Source organism: Micromys minutus (genome assembly GCF_963924665.1).
Source record: "Micromys minutus genome assembly, chromosome: 26".
Classification (NCBI taxonomy): domain Eukaryota; kingdom Metazoa; phylum Chordata; class Mammalia; order Rodentia; family Muridae; genus Micromys; species Micromys minutus.
In genome coordinates, this window is record NC_137961.1 from 18,792,129 (window position 1) to 18,814,672 (window position 22,544).

Genomic DNA, 22,544 nt, shown 5'->3' on the forward strand with positions numbered 1-22,544 from the left:
AAAATATAGTGTGTCTTCAAGTCTCAGGGTGAGTTCTCACTAACAGCAAAAATATTTACTTTCACCTACGTTGAATCCTAGGAACCTCTCAACACCCCAGGTTTCTGGAACTTTCTAGAGGATGCCCCACCTTTGTCCCCCATCCCCGGGAAGTAAATATTTTTATTCATTGGCCTGGCCCTCTGGCCTTCTCTCCTATATCCCCCCATACCTGATCTGCTCCCCTTTTTACCTACTCCTCCCCTCTCCCACCCAGGTCTTCCTCTGCCTCCCACGATTATTTTGCTTCTTCTTCTAAGTGTGATTAAAGCATTCTTACTTGGGCCTTTCTTCTTGTTTAACTTCTTATGGTCTGTTGGATGTGCCATGAGTATTATGAACTCTTGCTAATATCCACTTATCAGTGAGTACATACAATGCATGTATATATTCTTTTGGATCTGAGTTACCTCACTCAGGATGATAATTTCTAGTTCCATCCATTTGCCTGAAAAATTCATGATATCTTCATTCTTAATAGTTGAGTAAGTACTCCATTGGGTTAACAAACCACATTTTCTGTGTCTATTCTTTGGTTGAGGGACAGCTGGGTTGCTTCCAGTTTCTGGCTATTACAAATAAGGCTGCTGTGAACATAGTGGAACACGTGTCTTTGTGTAATGGTGGAGCATCTTTTGGGTATATGCCCAGGAGCAATATAGCTGAATCTTCAGGTACCTTAGCCAAAATGATCAACAGTGGGGATATGGAACCTAAAGAGTTAGACAAGGCCCCCAGTGAAGGGATGGGGACACCAACTCACCTTAAAAATTTTGGGATCAGAATTGTTTCTGTCTGAAAGAAATGTAGGGGCAAAAATGAAACAGAGACTAAAGGAATAGCCAACAAGTGACTGGGCCAACATAGGATCCATCCCACGGGCAGGCACCAAATCCTGACACTATTACTGATGCAATGGTGTTCTTGTAGACAGGAATAGAACATGGTTGTCCTCTGAAAGGCTCTACAAGCAGCCAACAGAGACAGATGCAAATACTTACAGCCAACCATTGGGCTAAGATCAGGGATCCCTATGGAAGAGCTAGGGGAGGGCTAGAAAAATGGAAGGGATGGCAACGCCATAGGAAGCCCAGCAATGTCAACTAACTTAAACCCCTGGGAGCTCCCAGAGATTAAGCTACCAACTAATTAACATACATGGGCTGGTCCAAGGACCCCCAGCATAGATCTAATAGTAGGCTGGCCTCCCTGGAAGAGAATGTGCCTAATCCTCAAGAGATTTGATACCCCAGGAACTGGTTAATTCTGGGGAGGGGGAACTCATCCTCTCAGAGGTAAAGTGTAGGGGGATGGAGTAAAGAACTATGGGAGGAGGGACCAGGAAGAGGCAGCATTTGCAATGTAAATTAAATAAATATTTACTTTCAAGGTTTACACATTTTCAGTTCACCGTGATGTTTAAGCTGCAAAGGGACATGTGACTTTCACTCTGCTGCTTCATCTTGTGCATCTGAAAACAATCCTCTACAGAGGAAAAGTATCAGTGTTCATTACTTAACCAGGAGCTTGAAGAATCTAGGATTTTATATTCATTACCTCTAAGAAGGCGATGGCTTACATTTATTGAACAGCTGTGTCCCAGTCTGTTTTATAACCCTTCACAATATTACAGTCATCAGTTAAGAAGACAGGCAGCCAGAGCCTAACCACACCTTATGGTGCCACCCTTCAGAAAAGACATAGAAGAAGGAAACTTGCTTTTTCCCGGCTTCTGCTCACTCTTGATGCCCAGTTCACCTATCCAGATGTGGAGGAATGCCTTCACTGGTTTAACAGCCTACTTCTTCAGGAGTTCAGTGTAGACTGAAGAACAGCTAAAATATCCAACCTCGTGGATTGAACAACTAGATGTTTGGCCTCTCTGTTGTTGGATTGACTGGACCACAACCTCTAAGTGACTATATTAAATCCTTTTCATATGTGTGTGTGTATACAAACATACACACACATATATGTAAGTATATATGTATGGTATATTCATTATATATGATATATTCATTACATGTATAGTCATTACACATATGTGTATATGTGTATATATAAATGATACTATGATAGTAGTATATTAGTATAATATATACATTATATTATAGCATATATATATATATATATACATACACAGAGAGATATATATAATATTAATGCTGTAGTACTTCATGGATCTGACTTAAATCATTTGCTAAAAGTGTCCCATTTCCAGCTCAGAGAGGCCACTAGACAGAGGTGTTATCAATTCACTTTAGATAACAGACTTTTCTTTATTGCACAGATGGGCATCCCTGAGGGAGGAGGAACTGGGCACCCACTGTTGTAGCATCAGACAGTTATATCTACTGCAGACTGAGGATCAGAACAAAAGGAGAAGACGATATTTCCTCTCAAAATTGACAGTACTGATGGGATGAATTAGAGCACATATAAGCGCTAACGTGATTTTTTAAAAAATAAAAACCAGTGTCCCAGGCCATAAAATTTGTGACAGGCTCATTATGCATTCTTACAAAATATTCTATACTTTATGTGACAAGGTGGGGTTCTTTTCTCCCCACAACCTGGTTAGCTTTTAAGCAGTGTATAAGAAACTCAAAAGAAAGTAGTCAAAAAGCAAATCCCCCCCAAATGGTGCCCATTGACTTTCCTCCAAGAACTGAGATCAGATGGTCAAGGCCTTTTATCTGCTCTGAATGATAATGCTGAGTCAGGCCTTCTCTTTCAGGTGCAGCTTAAATAATCAGGGGCAAGATCAGATTTACATCCTGATCACCAGATTTAACTGATCTGACCTGAAACTCTTTTTCAACCACCCCAGTAAAGATATCCATTGTGAACAGATTAATTTTCAAACTAATACTCAAATACCACATTTTCTTCTTTTTAGATAGCCACACTATGCATTTAGATAGTCACACTGTGCACTATGGGTTGTCTGGTAATTCACCAAGTAGCTCAAGCTAGCCAGTAACTTGCTATACATTCCAAGTCAATCTCAGACTCACGTTATTTTTTCCTTCTTTCGTTGCTCAGGTGCTCAGATTATTAGTTGTATCATTCCTGTCTTGAATAGCTATAATTTTTGGCACAGAAGTGTGCTACCACACTGACCAAGAGCAAAGAACTCTCATTTCTGACCAGCCTGAGAGTCCAGGCCCCTCTGACACAGAGCAATGAGAGTTCACATATTTTTACATTTTTCTATCAGAAAAGAAAAAAGCCATCGCATCTTCCAGCAGCTGAATTATGTGAATTTAAAAGCTGCAATCTACACATGCACCTGGTTGTGAGTTGGTGTCAGTGTAGGATCTTACAAAAGGTCTTCAAAGGTGCCACAGTGTTTGATCTAGACAAGATAAAGTAACCTGCAGTTCACCTCACCAGAAAAAAAAAAAAAAATGGGAAAGAGGAATACACATGCTTCCGTGATGAGCAAGTCCACACAGGAACAGCTGGGGCGGTGGGGAACAATGCCATTCCCAAGTCTGCATGGCCTGTTTCTTTATCAGACTTCTGAAAACAAAGCTGATCAGATCATCTGTATAAGTGGAAATACAAAAGCAGGGCTCAGTTCTAACCCAAATGTGTTTTCTCCTCTGCACATGTGTGGATTAACAGTCCATTCCCAGGCAGGTCAAGGCAAAATCTTCTCCAATTTTATTTTGTTCTGTAGACTGGGAGTCACCGAAGGTCTTAACTCTTAGCCAGTCATCTACTGGCTTACAGCTACTCTGGTCTGCTTTTGTTTGAGTTGGAGCATGGAATTATGTTGCTTTCAGGCACAGTTCCAGGTTTCTTGTTTTGATTTTAAGCTTTCTTGCAATGAATGAATCACTGAGCCACATATTACCTAAGCAACAAAACTTCAGAACTGACTTGCAGCCCCAGACCACCAATTACTGTCTTTCTTACTATTTTATCACCAGAGGAAAGGCCTTAGCATAAGTGATGCTGTGTCTTTTCCAAACACCAAGCTGGTTGTTTTTATTTCATAACAATCATTCCAATTTGAGTTTATTTGTATGTATTCGGTCATTTCTATTTTATAGTCTAAAAGTCAAGTTTCAGGAGGGCAAACAATTCTTCTCTTTAGTGCTGACAAATGTCTCAAACACTTCATGTATACAATACCATCAAGTAGAATGCCAGCATATCTCTCTTATTCTCACACTTAGAAAAAATAGGGTTTTTATTAAGTCTTTGAGAACTCCCTATCTATGTGTATGCGCAGTATTTAGAATCTTTTTTTTCCTTTTGTTTCTGAGATTATACTATAATTACAGCATCTCTCCTTATACTATCTTCCTGTGTCCTGCTGTGCCGTTGGTTGGCACATCCAGAGGACTAGACATTTGGTTATTTTTTAAAAATTCACAGAAATTATGAAACTCAACGAGAAGGAAGGCCAGAAGGTGGTTACCTCAGTCCTTCTTAGAAGGGAGAACAAAGCACTCATGAGAGGAAATAAAGGGACAAACTGAGGAGCAGGGATTGGAGAAAAGACCATCCAGAGACTGACTCACCTGGGCATCCATTCTATATGCAGCCACTAAGCCCACACACTATTGCTGATACCAAGTAGTGCTTACTGGCAGGAATCTGATATGGATGCCTCCAGATCCATACTGGTACAGAGGAGAATGCTTGCAGCTAACCATCAGACTGAACACAGGAACCCCAATGAAAGATCTAGACAAAGGACTGGAGGAGCTGAAAGGGTCTGCAACCCCATGGGAGGAACAAAAAGAATCAACCAACCAAACCCACCACAGCTCCCAGGGACTAAAACACCAACCAGTGAGTTCGCATGGAGAGATTCATGGCCCCAGGTACATATGTAGCAGAGGACAGCATTGTCTGGCACCAATGGGAGGAGAAGCCTTTGGTCCAGCAAAGGTTCCTTTTCCCAGTGTAGGGTAATGCCAAGGGGCTGAAGTGGGAAAGGGTGGTTGGGAGAGGGAGCACCTTCATGGAGGCAATGGGAGGGAGAGGAGGAAAGGAGATAATATCTAAAATGTAAATACAGAGACTATCCAATTTAAAAAAGAAAAACAAAAACGAAAACCAGTAACAACCAGACTTAGCAATGATTAAGGTGGAGTGAGATAGCAATATGTTGAAACTTCTAGATAGAATTTCGTAGAAACATTATACCACTTTGATAAGAGTAACTCTAAAATTTGAAATCTGTTTTGAATAATAATCAGCAGGGCTCAGGAGATGGCTCAGATGTTAAAGGGCTTGCCATGCAGGCAAAAAGATCAGATCCCTAAATCTTGTAACTGCCAGGTAGGCAAGGGGGTCCTGCTTCTAATTCCAGGGTTTAGAAGACAGAGAAAGGATTTCCAGAGCAAACCAATATAGTTAGCTAAACAAGCCATGCTTATGAACGGTGGTTTCGGTAAGAAACCCTGTCCCAAAGAATTAGAGAGCAAGTGAGGGAAACTACTAAAGTCAAACAGAGCCTCCTCATACATACATATTCCTCACACATGTGCCTGCACGTATGAGAAAACACATACACACAATAAAAAGAAGAAGAAGAAAATCAATAATGCACATAATGATATACATATGAAGTGAATCCCTTCTGGGACATGGAAAATTGAGAAGTACCAGCCATCACCTCCAAAACAGAAATTAGACCATTGGGTTACTGTACTTCTGGGTGCTCAGTAAGACAATTAGCTTTAAGATTAAGGGTGGCACAACGCTTGCTATAAAACATTAATATTAGAACACAGCAATGCATAAACCTAAGTAAAGTGAAGATTTTGGGCCATGAAGTCCACTGATTGAATATTTGCTGTAGCTGTTATAAGGTTCCAACTGAATGCAAAGCCCTAAACAGTCATGGATTTTTTTCATCAAGTCTCCAAAGAAAACAAGAGCAATGAAAAGCTATTACGAAAATATGCTGAAACTGGTCAGTCATTCCTCTCAAATTCAGACAGTTTTTAGGAGCTGATTGTCTGCTACTGGGCTCCAGTCACCAAAACCAACCACACCTCTGTTTTGATCCCTACTGGAGTTCACAGTTCTGAAAGAATGTGATAGAGTGGATCAAAAGCCTGGGAGAGGGATTTCATTAGAACTTGGCAACAGATCTGACTCCCCAAACCATCTAGCTATTTTTTTTCTCACCAAACACCCTACTTATATTCAATTATTCACTATAAAAAATGATTTCCAAAGTCAGTAGATTGTACTCATTAAACTAGTTTCATACCCCAATCACATTTAAAACATCCTAATTTTTAAAAATTTAAACCCAACTTTTAATGGTACAGAAAATTCTTGGTCCTATAGTAAACTAAACAAAATACATATTTTGAATTCAATTTGTGAAGCATATACCCAAATTATACAACAGAGACACATAGAAAACTCACATAATGAAAGTATTATATTTTCATAGAACTAAATAATGGGAATTGTTGATAGTATCTAACTCAATTTCAGTTCTTCAATAAAGTGTTTTTATACAAAAAAAGAAAAAAAAGAAAACTCACATAAAAGAATCCCAGTGGTCCGGATATATAGGGCATTTTTATTCCCAAGAGATACTTGACTTGTGATGTGACGACATGGGTGGCAGCCCCTGTGGTCATGGCGCTGATCACAGGCTCTGTAAGCAGAAATGTGGCACTGCCCAGCTGCAGCACAAACATGACGAGCTGAAAAGGCAGGGGAGAGTTGGGCATCACATGCAGGTCACATACTCAAGAGTTCCTGAAGAGGGAATATCAGACACCTTTTCATTGTATAGACACAAAGTGAGCTGGAATAAATAGAATTCTTAAATTTTATGTGTTCAACATTTGGTACTTTCAAGAATATTACAAGATCCTAAGATGCTCTAAATTTTATCAAGTACTGTATACGTGATTTCATTAAAATTAAACTAATCCTTTTCTTTCTAAATGTTGACCTTCCTTTTTCTTATTCTTCAACTGGGAATCCAGTCATCAGCACTGACCAAGCCTTCTGCATTCATTCTCCTGGAGTTGACGGTACTGAAAGAAAACCACAGAACTGTCCTGTTGTTTAACTGCGCTTCGGAACTAGAAAACATTTTCTTGAAGAAAAAGAAGACGAGGAGGAAGAGGAGGAGGGAGAAGAGGAAGAAGAAGAGGAAGAAAAAGAAGAAGAAGAAGAAGAAGAAGAAGAAGAAGAAGAAGAAGAAGAAGAAGAAGAGGAAGAGGAAGAGGAAGAGGAAGAGGAAGAGGAAGAGGAAGAGGAAGAGGAAGAGGAAGAAAAAGAAGAGGAAGAGGAAGAGGAAGAGGAAGAGGAAGAAGAAGAAGAAGAAGAAGAAGAAGAAGAAGAAGAAGAAGAAGAAGAAGAAGAAGAAGAAGAAGAAGAAGAAGAAGAAGAAGAAGAAGAAGAAGACATATTGGAATCATCAATGTATATAATTATATGATGATTCACTACTGATGATACCCAATAAATGTACATATTTCTGAAAAATAACTTTATAAGCTCGGAGGAGAGGAAGGACATTTTACCTTGGCTTCTGAAAAGTGGAAGCAAAGGCTACCTGTGAGGTTTCTCTAAAAGTCTAGTTTTCACTGTGAAGACACAAGGATCTATAAGCAAAGTAAAGAATACAGACAGAGATGGGGATCAGGGATGCAGCTTAAGAAGCAGAACTTTATAGAAATCACTATAGAAACATGAAACACTTAGTGACAGACAGCATCACCACCCATCTCAGGACAAACTCATCATAAGGCAAAAGTGGGCTCTGACCATTCTGATCATCTTTTGCCAGAGGAATAGAAACAGGGCTTTAAGATCTTTGACTATATAAATTCAGTCTCAGGATCAGTAAAAACTAGGACTTAGTAGTTTGGAATTAACACTAAATTATATTTGTGAGTATCCCTTCCAGAAAAGAGAAATGAGGCCATGTTTTAATAATAGTATTGAGGTCAAGTCTTAAAATTCCTGTTGGAAAATAAGATTAAGAAGAAGCCGGAAGAAAGAATAACCAGGATTTCCTACCGTCAAGAGGTTAACAGTGCAGTGTAGAAGTTCAAAGTGTCATCTGGTACCACCAGAACATATGTCACAAAAATGTATGACATTTATATTGCGACAGCATCACCATTTGTGGTTGGCTGCCAGCCATAGTGCTCTCATATTAAAATGGAGTTTCCTGGGAGGAATCTGGAAGCTTAGCTTTATGACCCTGTTTTCTCCCGCATCCCAAATACATGTCTGTAGAAAACACCTTCTGCAATTCTCTGAACTGACCATCATCCATCACCTATTAGAGTTTTATCTGCCCTGTTCAACTGTTAGAGTTGTGGTAAGATGTATGTGAAGTGATACATGAAAATTATTTAAAGCCTGTAAATAATGCAGAATAGATGATACAGAAAGATATCATGAGGTGTTTTGTATATCTACTCTGTATAGGAAACTAGCCGTCAGTTTTGAAAAGGCAGACATAGCCTCAGCATATTTTCCCACTCTGGAAACCTTGAACAAACGTGAGTGAAGGGTTGTACTTGAATTGTTGAGGCTTAGCTACCACCTTTTATCCAATATGTAAGAAGAGAAAAATGACTGTCATTAAAACAGAATTGAGACAAATTCTCACGACCAACACAGGAAGAGAAAGCTATAGTGTCTGGTAATGTGGTTTGTTTCAGAAGCCTTGTGTTAACATGGAAATTAGAAATAAGACCCTGCAGAAAACTCAAACACAAGCAAACTTATGGGTACTAAAGGAACACAGTGATCTTTGTGGCCTCTCTTGACACAGTCTGTTGGTTTGATTCTAAAAACAAAATCAAGAAAAACACTGAACCAAGAATTCCCAAGTATCTCTTTATTAGCAAGATCATGAGGTTGCCAGTTCTCATTTATACAGTATTAACTCTTTTAGGTCATGAAGATGAAAGTATCATGTTGTTAAAAGACAAAGAACAGTCCAGTTGAATCTTCATTTCATCTAAGTGAACTGTAGATGTAGTTCACGTCTTTAAATTCAGCAAGCTATTCACAAAGATAAAGTGTTACACGTGTGTGGAAGGTTGGGAAGTTTCTATCTGTGTGGCTTGGAGCCAATCATGATTTTGAGAGGAAAACTCTTAAAAGGTTTTGTAGAGGCCATCTTCGCTTCAACCGCTTTCTTAAATTACAAGATCTCTTCACATGGGTTTGTGACTTGGCTATGCTGAGAAACCTGAAGTGGTGACTGACTCTAACTGCTTCCACCACTAACACCTTTGCAATTTTCACAATTAAAGCTTCTAGGACATCTCCTGGGTATCAAAAGATTCTAACTGTTGCAAATATTGAAATCTTCTAAGACTCAGAAATCAGAGACAGGGTCCTATGGTCTTTTAAAACACCAGAGCCTCAACCATTGTAATATGCTATGTGCCCACAGACCTGTGCCTTTAAAACAGTCTGCCAGCAAGGGGCAAACACATGAAACAGAGAGTGCTTGAGTGAAGGGCCAACTGGCCCCCTTCTCACACAGCCCACTGGGCCTCCAGCAGGGATGATAAATGCGTGGAACCTTTTTTGCTTCTGTCTTTCCTTTGCTTTGTTTTCAAGTTGTTGGAAACCTAGATTTATTTACTGTGTTTGTAGTCTTACTTTTTCAGGTGTGTTGTGTAAGTCAGGCAGTGATGATGCATGCTTTTAACGCCAGCACTTGGGAAGCAGAGGCAGGTGAATCTGGACTTATATGAGTTCAAGACCAGCCTGTTCTGTAGAGTGAGTTCCAGGATAGCCAAGGCTACACAGAGAAAACTTGTTTAGAAAAAAAAAACAAAACAAATGGGAAGGAAAAAAAGGTGTTATGGAAAGGGAATTTTCATGTTATTTACTTTTATTTACAATATAAATTCAGAATTCATCCATGTCTTTGAATATGTGATGTTCTATCCACAACATTCTTCATAACCCAGAACAATAGCAGATGTATGGAGGAGGCTGAAAAGGTGAAGGAAAAGGAGAGGAAGGGAATGAGTGAGATGGGCAAAGAGAGAAGAAGGGGAAGAGAGAGTTAAAAGAGCTCCCTCTCCCCCATCCAAACTGCAACAGTTCATTGACCGGGGTGTTGACCAGGTACACACAGACAAATATCTCAATCTGAATGTAGCAAATGCTATCCTGGATCAGTGTGCAGTAGAAAGGGAACCCACACACGGATCCAAGATTATTTTCAAACATAAAAAATGTAAAATGGGGATTCTCAAGAATACTTCACTTAGGGTCCTTATTAAGAATTTTGAAGCAAATGACATAATACAGAGCCATGACTCCTTTTATCAGCATGGACGATGATAATGATTGCATTCTGGTTAATGTCCTCTCCCAAATAGCCAGGCACTGTATGAGAACATAGATTTCATGCAGTATACTACAGCTATTCATAGCAATACCAATGTTCCAAGATAATGCTTAAAACCTCTGACATGCATTTCAAAGTCCACTACCATGGTATTATTTGACCATGTGAGTATACATATCATGTGTTCTATATAAATTAAATTTATTTCAGATTTAAGTCCATTTTTAAGTGCCCTTTAAACACTTTTTAAAGTTTGGGTAGGAAATGACTGTATGTTTGAGTGAATGTGAGTCAGCACGCATTTCGAGTGGCGTTTTTGGACCAGGTGGCTGGCCTGTCCCCTATGGCAAATCACTTACCCATTCAGTGAGTATTTATGGAACACCCATTACGAGATAGGCATCACATTGTTGCAGGTTCGAGAGTTTAAGACACAGCTCAGACCTCCAAATATTTAAGGAAAGGTGAAATAGTTGAAGGGAAATATCAGTATTTCACTAAAATATTGAAAGACAGGTGAAATAAAGTTGCTAGGCTATAGGAGCATGACTTAGATCTGTAAAGAAATAAAAATAGAAAAAAAATTAAAACCTAACAGGAGTATTTGGAAGGTAAAGTCTGAAAAGCTTTGTAGCTAGGATCTAAAAGGTGAGTTCCTTGTAGAGCATATGTAGGCTAGGGGAAAAAACATGATGGTAAGTGTTCCATGAGGTAGTGGAGAGTCCTCTGGGTGAACAAAGGATTTGAGAGAGAAAAAAGATCAAATGGACATGTCTGAAGATATATTTTTGTAAAACTAAATATCAAAACCTTCAATCTGTTGTCAGTATAAAAATGTAATGATCAAACACATGATAGAATTTATATTGGCAATACAATTGGTTTTGTATTGTAAATAAAAGTAAACAGCATGTGAAAATCCCCTTTAGTGACAGTTTGGCAAAGGTAAGATTATAGACACAGTAAGTCCGTCTTGGTTTCCAACAATTTAAAGACACAGAATGAGAGAGAAGTAAAATATAGGCTTCGTAGGGTGGTAAAATCCCTTCCATATGTTACTACAATGGCCAATCTGTGACTCCATACATTGTCAAAGACCGCTAAGCTAAGAATTCTAAGCGAGGTAATAGTGACACTTTTACATTGTGGGTAACTGTCTAATTGGACATGACACCTGATCAATAGTGGAGAGTTCTTGCCTAGTACTGTAACCCTACCAACTATCCATAACTAGAGATGTCATAGAGTTGAGAGGAGAACATACTACTGCCATCTTCTTAAACCAATATCATTTGTAACTGTATTCTAATTATGTATCTTCATATCCACAGACATGGGTAGCTCTCACCCCTCTCTAAAGAAGCCTCTTTTTGTATTGATGTGAGATATTATGGAGATCCACAACTGGTCAAAATGCAGAAAACAAGGACTATGCACTGCCAAACTCCAACTGGTATTTCTCCAACACAATTCTGACACATAATGCCCAGGGAAAATTACGGAAGGAGAAACCAAAAGATCATAAGAGACAGAGTCTCGCTGCCTGCTATTAGAGAATTGACTGTTAGGCACAACAGAGAAAAATGCACCCACAAAAAAATGTGAACAGTATGGTTTTGCCTGAACATGACCATAATAATGACAACAGTTTGCATGTCAGTGTGAACAGGGGAAATTCCACATGGTCCCAGCCCTAGATGAAGAGCTACAGGAGGGCAACTACTGCTGAGAAATGGAGAGTTATTGTGCTCCAGGGATAAGCTCCTGCATAGGATTGAAGTAATATTGTATCCAAGATGAGATACTGTAACAGGAAATAGCACATTGCTTTAAAATTCAGGAAATGTCATATGGAGTGGAGCTCAGAGCCATATTATCAATCAAATTCATCAATTGTGACAAGAATGTCACAAGATGTTAATAACAGAAGAAACTGCACAGGCTATATGACTTCTCCATGTACTTACTATCTTCGTAACTTTAAATATGTATATGTGTGTGTGTGTATACTAAAATGAACATTACATTAAAGAAGAAGACATTCTCCATCTTTCCCTCTTCCCCACAGAATTCATTCACAAATCTTCCTTTCTTACTTGACTGTGTGCAATGGGCTCAAGGAAGTCCTGAGTCCTGGCAAGTGATACTAGGGAGAAGGAAGACTCAAGGAGAACCAAATATCTGGAGGTCCAAGGTATGACGTGTACACAAATAATTATACCAGGAGAAAGACATTAAGTGTACACATGCAAGTGAGCACAAAAATGTTCTGTCACCCATGAACATGTTGGCTAGACTCCCTGGATCATCAAAAACAGACTTGAAGGTAGTTTGGGGAGATCAAGGGAATTTTCAGGTATAGGAGAGGGATAAGAGTGTGTTGATAAGTAAATGTGTTACAGCCCAGCAACGACGACAAAAGAGCTCCCAATGTCCAAAGCTAGAGGAAAATAAGCATAGTATTGGGATATAAAATATTATCCTTAAGTCCATATTGATACAGATGATCGACTAAATACATGAGGAAGAAGCAGATGTCCTCCACATAATCTCAAACATTTGTGCTGATTAACTCATCATTTAACACAGAATTCCTTTAACAGTAGGCTACATGACAGTAAATATAATGAAAGCACATCACAGATATGTATGAAAAGGTTTTAACAGAACCCTAAGTATAATGAATAGATGCTAATAAAAAGCTATGTTAAAAAAGAAAAGAAGAAAGAGGGGTTGAAGGGAAAGGAAAGGGAAAGGGAAGGGAAAAGGAAGGAGAAGGGATGGGGAGGGGAGGGGAGGGGAGGGGAGGGGAGGAGAGAAGAGGGGAGGGGAGGGGAGGAGAGAAGAGGGGAGGGGAGGGGAGAAGAGGGGAGAGGAGGGGAGGGGAGGGGAGGGGAGGGGAGGGGAGGAGAGGAGAGGAGAGGAGAGGAGAGGAGAGGAGAGGAGAGGAGAGGAGAGGAGAGGAGAGGAGAGGAGAGGAGAGGAGAGGAAAGGAGAGGATCCATGCAGTGGTGATACATGCATTTACTCCCAGCACTGGAGAATCAGAGGCAGGCTGATCTCTCTGAGTTCTAGGTTAGCCTGGTAAGAGAGTGAGGGGGAGAGGGAGAAAGAAACAGATGGACAGACAGATGAAAGGAAGAAAGAGAGGGAAGAAAGAAAAAGAAAACGTGCCACAGGATTCTGCAGGAAGACAGGACTATTGCAGGACAGGTTTGAATTGTCTGTTACACTTAAGGAGTGACTCAAGACATAAATATGATTAGAAAGCACTCCAGAAGTGGAGTAGAGATGGAAAATAGTTCAGCAGGGTCATGTGGAGAGGACAGCGCTGTTCACTTAAAAGGATCAAAACCAGCCAAGAGGGAATAGCAGAAAATACAGCAAGAAATGCTCAAGTCAGAACAAGGAGTGTTGTAAAAAGCAGTTAAAAGGGAGTGTCTCAGGAGCAAGTGACATCACTCCTCCATACGTTTATTAAACACCTAATTTTGCCAAGACTGATGTAAGTCTGGCTCCTGCATCAGAGCCAAGCTTTAATAGACACCATCTAATGTTAGAATGTGGAGCAGTTATTTAAAAGGTGAGTATGAGAGGAGTGACCAGTGTTAGGAAGATGCAGCCCCCACACCACACAGAATGAGAAAGGATGACAGAGGGATGGCCTTGGTAACCCAGCAGGCAAACATGTTGGCAAACAAGCATGGCTTGACTTCGCTGTGCTACAGAACATAGCAGAAATTCACTTGCTTTGAGAATAGCTTCTATTCACAGTTACACATATGGTTGAAGAGTATGCCATAATTTATTAAGTGTCCAGAATTTTCATGACAAAACTAAGTAAAGCAAGAGACCATGAGAGGGCTGGAGAGATGGCTCAGTGGTTAAGAGCACTGACAGCCCTTCCAGAGGTCCTGAGTTCAAATCCCAGCAACTACATGGTGACTCACAACCATGTGTAATAGGATCCGATGCCCTCTTCCGGTGTGTCTGAAGACAGCTAGATTGTACTCATATATAATAAATAAATAATGAGAGAGCGAGAGACCATGAGAATCAGAACTGCCAGGGGAACTTGGGTTGACTCTTCTACTCTCTACTCCAGCCAACTGAAACAATATGGAGGCCAACTGGGATGAGCAGAGGTATCATGTTATTAAGGGACACAGGAGCGTGTGGAGCTGATAGTGGAGTTGAAGTTCCATCATGTAGCGGAATAATGGTGACCATGAAGAAGAAGACGGTTACACTCAATCAGGATGGAACATAGAATATATGACCAACTTAGAAAGTTCTAAGCTTTGTTAACCTCCTTCATTAAGAACTGCAGTACAATTTAAAAAGTATAGAATTATTTTCCATCCTTTGATTTAAAAAACAAAAAATGGAAGCAAAAAATAAAGGCTAATCTGTAAAGGTAAAAAAAAAAATCTTCATTTAATTTTGCTTATTTAACATAGTGAAGCCATTAACATTTAATTAACCTTTCCCTCTTTAATTTCTTTAAGTCATGGTTATTAAGAGTCAGCTGGTGGATTTAGGGAGGTAAACAGTGTGTGTTCCGCAGAGGCCTGCAGTGTATGAAAGAAGACAAACACACAAATACTGTTTCCTGGTATCAAGAAGCCTTAGGAGAAACAAAATGAGCAATGCCTTATGGGACCACACAGAGTTACATAGCCATGTTTGGAAACAGAGGAAAGAGCCCTACATGGCTGGAGAAAGACCTTTGCCAACACACTGAGTAAGCATGGAACCCAGATTTCCATCCTCTTCATCGTGTGAGCTTGAAGCACGGGCTGTTGGGACTGCACACAAAGTGACACATGGGAAAGAGCGAGAGAAGTGCTGCTCCAGAAGATGATGACTTTGCTTTCCCTCCTTCCTCTCTCAATATCAGCTTAGAAAGCTGGGCCTGGTGGCCCAAGTCTTCGGCCTCAGCACTGAGCAGACCAAAGCAACTCTGCAAGTTCGAGGACAGACCTTGCTACATAATGAGACCTTGTCTCAATAAACAAACAAACAAAGGAATAAATAAATAAGATTATAAACTGTGCAACTCAGCAGTTGTAATAGTGTAGATGAGGCACAGATTCTATTATGCCATCTCCTAATTATAATATACTGCATAAAGGCTTACAGGTGTTATGCAGTAAAAAGTACTTGCCTGCGTTTCATCTCCATAATCTATTCGTTCATAACAATAGCTGGCCATGGTGGCACACATTTGCAACCAAGGACTGGGGAGGCAGAGACTACAGTGTCCTCCTTCTCCTTCACAGAAGAATAAAGCTCACAATTTTTAGAGAAAAAAAAAAGTATGATGTATGGAAAAGACAGAATGAATAGCTTTTATCTTAAGTCCATCTATCCTTATGAACATCTTATTTAGTATGCTACATATGTTTAGTGCAGAACTACAGGGAGGTGGAAGATCTTGGTCTGTAGTTTGTCACCCTGAAGACTTAAGACCATATGTTGCTAGAGGCCAGTAGTGTCATACCACTGGTCTCTGTCATTGAGCACCCCACCCCCACCAGTGCTTGTGCAACTCTTAAACAAAGGAGCTGTATAAGCTTAGTCCTCCAGGGCAGAAATCTTGTCCTGAGGTTGCTTCAGAAAAGTAGAGCTTGGGAAATTTTCCAAAATTAAATGGGGAAAGGACAGTCTCGGGCCTCTCTAAGTTCTTGGAAAAAGAAAGAGGCAAAGTGCCCATCATGGAGACTAATAAGGGACATTGGTGGCTCTGAAAGAGCAATGGCTTTTATTGAGTGCTTGCTTTCCTACAGAAAGCTGTATCCCTATATCTCAAAAATCAACCCTGAACTTAACTATCCATTGCTGTTAGTGTGCAAGCCTTTCTTCTCTTGACTGCTACTGGCTTTCAGCTAGGAATCTTCTTTTTCTTTTTTTTTTCTGTGTTTCATCAAAAGTAATATTAATAATGCATAATTACACTAAACAATGTTCTCTACAAATGACAATGCGCCTTAGAGACAGATGATAAAGAAGCTGGAGAGATGAAACAATGTAGGATAATGTCATTATACAACAAGGTAGATCGAGCCCACTATTAGATGACAAGGAAGGGTGGACAGGGAAAGTCTAAGAAGGAAAGAAGAGGAGAGGAGGAGAAGCAGGAGATTCAAGATAGAAGACGAGGATGACCCATCTCCTCCACGTGGCTCCGAATAGCCCTGGGTAGATGTGTATACTTTCTAGGGATGGATTTCTATAGGTCAATTTATCTTATCTAGGTGGTGGTTTATATCTTTGTCAACTGGTTGTAAGCATATTGTGGGGAGGGATTGTAGATTGAGAATTTAACATAGAAATCTGTTTGATAAGTTACTGATTGTTGAGTCATGTTTTTCCCGGGCTGTAGAGGACAGTGTGTAAAAGTAACAGCAGAGAGGCAGCTGGAGTGAACAGGTGTGTGTGTGAAAGGTCTGGTAACTAACCACCTGTGAGACTGAGCTTGGCTCCACACTGGAGAGGCTCCCCAGAGAGAGAGCTCCTCGAAGTGAGACTTGGTGGACCAATAGCAACAGAATCTTTTTTAAATTTTTACTGCAACACAACAATGGCTAATCATGCTTGCTGAATAAGCCCAAGCTCCTGTGTTCAAATACAGCACTCACATTACAAAGCCAGGCATGGCCATACACATGTGCAACCCCAGTGTTGTGGAAGACAGAGTCAAGAGAATCATTGGGACTGATGCCTATCAACCAAACTCCAGGTTCCATGAGAAAGCTTTTCTTTCTCTTTTTATTTATTTTTGTTTTTGAGAAAGTTTTTCAAGGAAACAAATCAAAGAATAATGATGGGACCCTTAATAAACTCTAGCTCACATATATGCACAGACATTTGCATCTGGAAACACACACATGCATTTACATACAATGAGAAGATGGTTCAGTGAATGAAGTACATGCCACATAAACATAAGGACCAAACTTCAAATTCCCAGTGCATACGTAATTGTCACATGGGTTATGGAGAAAGAAGATCAGTGCAGCAGCATGGATACCTAGATGTGCCAAGTCAGCAAGCTCAGTATTAAGTGAAAGGCCCTGACTCAATATCAAGAGTAGAGAAAAATGATGTTCCATGACCTTCCATGTCAACCTATAATACCCATGCATACCATGTACATAAACACATATGTTAGTACCACAATGATGTCAACACACTTTAATACTACACACACACACAGAGAGAGAGAGAGAGAGAGAGAGAGAGAGAGAGAGACTTCCAAAAAGAAAAAAAAAAAGGATGATAAAAGTCAGAACAAAAACTTTAGCGTTGCTGCCATTTTAGGTGCTGTATCTATCCACAGTAGGAAAGTAAATGTGTTCTAACAGGAATTCCTTCCAGCGCTGAGAAGCAATTGTGATGATCCTAGATGATCAATAGCTGTAAGTGGTGCCTGGAGTCTGAAGTAGACCAGTGATTGCTATGATGTGAGAGTAAAGATGCACCAAAGACTGAGAACCCGTGATTACAAATGGTCCAGAAAAAAATGGGCGTGTGCATCGAATACATGAGACAGATGATGATCATGGTTTCATGGATATTTATAGATGTCAAATTTTATCAAACTTTATGTTAGAAATATACAGAATTTAATATACAACTACACCTCACTAGAACAGTTTCTGAAAAGCTCCATGATCTAATTTAGAGCACAAACGCACATAACATTACACTGGTGTGACTACACAATTTCATTTTATACACTGCAAACAAAGTGGTAAGGGAGGAGAAGTTTGATATTGCTTGAATGACTGTGTATGAGAGGCACACAGAGAGAAACAGAAAGACGCAGAAGAACAGATGGAACGGGAAAAAGGAGAGAAAGAGAGTGAAACCACTGGAAAGCTAAAAAATAATGTTATCCAGGAAAAGGTACAGTGTGGTATAATACAGATGCATATTGCTTACCTGTATGCTTCCCTCCATGAGGTTAAGGAACTAACCCTCCTAAACTGTATAGCAGCCTACATTAAATGTTCTCTTTTGTAAGAGTTGCCATCATTATAGTATCTCTTCAGGGCAATAAAACAGAAGCTAATATAGCAGCAGTTTATAAAAGGGTAAAGCAGTGCTAAGGTACCTTGGCAGGCATGAACATGAAAGATGGGAGTGTTGGTAGTGTAGAGACCTGGCTCAAGGGGTTTCAGAAGATAACATTATTAATATTTAACAGCTGGGCTACAGACTATTCTTGCAATATTTTGGCAAAGAATGTGCCTCTATTTTGTCCTTGTCCTAAGAGTCAGCTTGAGGCTAAATTAAAGAGTTTGGGGTTCATGTCATTGGCAGAGATTTCGAGATAGGCTAGTGCTGACTGTGTCATGTGGTTACCTGCAATCACTCATTTGTAGATCTCCAACAAAAAGGTACAAGCTGGATGAAGACAAATATAAAATGTACAGTGTGAATAAAAAAGGAGCACCTGGAAATGTCATGTCAGAGCCAAGTCCTGAGCTCTCCGGAGATAAAAGGCTTAAACAAAGACCTGATGCTAAATTGGATAAAGGAGTCCTACCTTCAGAGCAAGATCCAACTAAGAACACCATGCATTCTGTGAAAGGAACAAATAGAAGGGATTTCCCTATAAATGGGGCCAGGTTTCACCCCAAGCAGAGGGCAGAATTTAGTAGCATGGTTCAGAATTTAAATAAGGATACAGAAGAGGGGTTACATAACTTGCCTCCACGGGGGCAAGGCATTTCACAGGGCAGTCCCTGCATGAAGCTGTGAAGTTGAAATTGAAACCTGGATTGAGTTGGAGACCCCAAGATGGTAGAGATACGAGAATTGCCAAGGAGAGCTGCCCAAGAGAGAGAAGTTGGTTGCAGTCAACAAAGCTGAAAGGGGTTGGAGATCTAAACAACCATCTAAGACAGATTTGGAATCTGTCCTGCAGGTTTGTAGTCTTGTTTGTCCTGTATTTCCTCACTACACTCACTTTTCTCCTTTGGGAAATGGTAGTGGACGTTCTGCACCACTGTAGGTTGGAAGTATGTGAGGTCATTTTTTAATTTATTTTACAAGGGGTTACAGTTAAGAGTTTACCTTGAGTCTCAGAAGAAACTTTAGAAGGAACCGTCTTGAAACTGAATACATTTTGTATTGAATTCATTTTTGCATTATTAAAAGACTCTTGGGGGTCAAAGAGCAGAGTGTAGTAGTATGAATGAGAATGTTCCCCATAGGCTCATATGTTTGGATGGTTGGTTCCCAGTTGCTGTAAACTTTTGGGAGGGATTAGGAGGTGTGGCCTTGTTGGAGGAAGTGGAGGAAGCTGAAGATAGGGTTTGAGGCTTCTAAAGCCCACACCAGGTTCAATGCCTACCGTACAGCTGCCACCTGCTGCCTGTGGATCAGCATGTAAATCTTCAGCTACAGTTCTAGAACTGTATCTGTCTGCTTCCTACCATGACAATAATAGATGAGCCCTCTGACACCGTGAGCTGGTCTCCAATCATATGCTTTCTCTTTTGAGTTGCCTTGGTCATGGTGTCTACAAAACAATAAATAAGACCCCCAAAATCATACAGAAATTAATCAACCTTATCAATACCAAAAAGTAGCTTACTAAAAAAAAAGTCAGGAAAAATGTTTACTCATGTTAGCCTTTTAAACAGGATAAAATATCTAGGAATAAAGTTGACAAAGAAAGTAAAAAGGCATCTTCAACAGATCCTTTCTAATGGTTGTTTAAAATCCACTGAAAAGAAATGACTGATAAATTCCACATATTTTTCAATTGTACATGGCAAATTATAATTGAATACTGGTCATAACAGCAAAAATGGTGACACAGGGCATACTTAAGGGGCTAAAGTCCTTTACACATATAAAACTCTTAAAATATGAAAATAAAAAGGGACTAAAAAGCAAACATTTCTGATATAAAAACCATAAAAATCCCTGTATTTGGGGTCAATCATTTATGCGAGACAGACAGAGAAAACATGATGGAGAGACAAGAACAGAAAAAAAAAAAGAGAGAAGAAATGGAGAGAAAGAGAAGAAAGAAAGGAAGGGAAGTTGAGAATTGAAAAACATGCTAAGGTGTGGGGCATTAGTGTAATAAGAGAAAGCAGATCTGATCACAAATTAAATGTGTTGGCAGACATTAATACCTACCAATGTCCCTGTGAAGCAACTGATGTCTTTAACATTTAAAGGTAGCCTGTCTGCTACCTGCAACTGAGACCATTTCTAATATACAGTCTGGAAATGAGGTCTATCATGTTTTCTTCAGAAAACTTTAAAAAGATGTGTGTGTTGTGTCTCTGAGGAAGAGGGTAAGGGCGACACAGAAGTAAGGAAAACAACCCATGAATGGTTGAAAAGCATAATAGATTCGCAGAACACTTTCCTCGTGTCCACGTACATAGTGGAAAGTATCAATGAAGGAGCTGAGCCAAAGGATCTCACAGATGCTAAGACGCTACCCTGGCAAGGGACAATGAGTTTGGGGGTCAAACAGAGTCCAGCCATCTGCTTGAAAGTTGACTAACAGATCTGTATCCAAAACCTGAGCCTGGGACAGAGGAAGGGAAACAGATGTCTGACAAACTTATAAGAGAAAACATTCAACTCTCTGGATCACATTTTACAGCCATGAAAATGAAATGAAATGACTTTATTATCTTTAATAATATCCTGTAAATTTAATAATTTACTCCTAGTTTCTAGGGAGCTTCAGAGGGAGCAATGAGATTTAGTTTTCTTGTTCGAGTCTAGCCTCTGCTTTTATAGCTTACTGAGGTCTTACTCCAAATATGCTAAATGATAATAAAATTTCTAGTGATCATTTGAGACTCGCAGAGAATGGTTAAAATGAGACTAAGAAGACGGTTACTAGTCTTATTAACAATGATCTATTCTGAAGATTATGTACACCTGTAACTATTTGTAAGAGAAACAGAAATGGGAGATAATGGGTCAAGGGGAAGCACTGTGATCTTTTTTTACCACTTTAATGGAGAGATTCTCATTTTAAATGAGCAGGAATCAAGAGGAATGTATATCAAACCCATTACGGCACATCTGTGCTCTAATCACCAGTTGGCACAGCTGATTTTGTCTGAGACAGAGCCATGACAGGCATTTTCCATAACCCATGTAAGTCTCAGTGTATGATGGCATTATCTACATCTGAAAACACATGGTGAGGCCACAGCTGGGCTTTGCTTCCTGAAAGACAAAATCTGACAGGCCCAGCAGTCTGTTCTGCCATCATTGCAAAACGGTTCATTTTTCTCGGTTATTTACAGACTTCAGTTATCATTTCATTTTTTGCATTTTTATTGGATATTGTATATATTTATATTTCAAATGTTATCTCCTTTCTGGGTTCTCCCTCTCCCAAAACCCTCCCACTGCTTCTATGAGAATACTCCCCCTCCCACCCACCTATTCCCACCACAACACTCTGGCATTTCCCTACACTAGGGAAGCAAGTCTTCACGGGACCTAGGGTTTCTCCTACTATTGGTGCCAGACAATGCCATCCTCTGCTACATATATGGCTGGAGCCATGGGTCCCTTCATGTGTAGTCTTTGGTTCCTGGTTTAGTCCCTGGGAGCTCTGGCTGGTTGATACTGTTGTTCTTCCTATGGGGTTGCAAACCCCTTCATCTACACTCTTGATTCTTCAATCCTTCTGACACAACCAGAAGGCAATACCCTAAAAATTTTAGTTTCTCTTTTTTATGTAGATCCCATTTATTAACACAATCAACTAGTCTCTCTTTGTGATGTTCATACTTGATCTTATAAACCACAAGACAATATTTTAAAACAGACTCTATCTGCCTATAGCTCAGACATCTAGGACATTGATTTATACATGATTTAGTTTACAAGAAATAAGCAAGCAATAAATGGTCTCTTAAGAGGGAATTTTGAGTCTAATACTTAATGCCTTTCTGCGTGCTGTGGTTTAAGTATGAAATGTGTCACCCAAATCAATGTGTTGAAAATTTGTTCCCAAAAGCGATGTGCAAAGGTCTTGCTCAATCACTATGGCTTTGACACTATAGGTCTGTGGTGTGACTAGGGGGTGGTAGAACCTGAGGGGTGAGGTTGTATTACTGGCAGTGGATCACAGGTTCTGTGCTACAGTGTCTGCCAAGGTCCAAATTTGCTCACCTTC

The 22,544-nt window shown here is 39.9% G+C and overlaps 1 protein-coding gene across 1 annotated transcript in view; it reads right to left on the reverse strand.

Moving 5' to 3' along the window:
* Positions 1–22,544, reverse strand: part of SLC26A7 (solute carrier family 26 member 7) — a gene marked incomplete at both ends in the record, with an annotated part of 104,134 nt that overhangs the window by 53,489 nt on the left and 28,101 nt on the right. Inside the window, one exon of the mRNA XM_080938554.1 lies at positions 6,564–6,728. Coding sequence (XP_080794680.1) covers positions 6,564–6,728 — 165 coding nt within the window. The remainder of the gene's footprint in view (positions 1–6,563; positions 6,729–22,544) is intronic.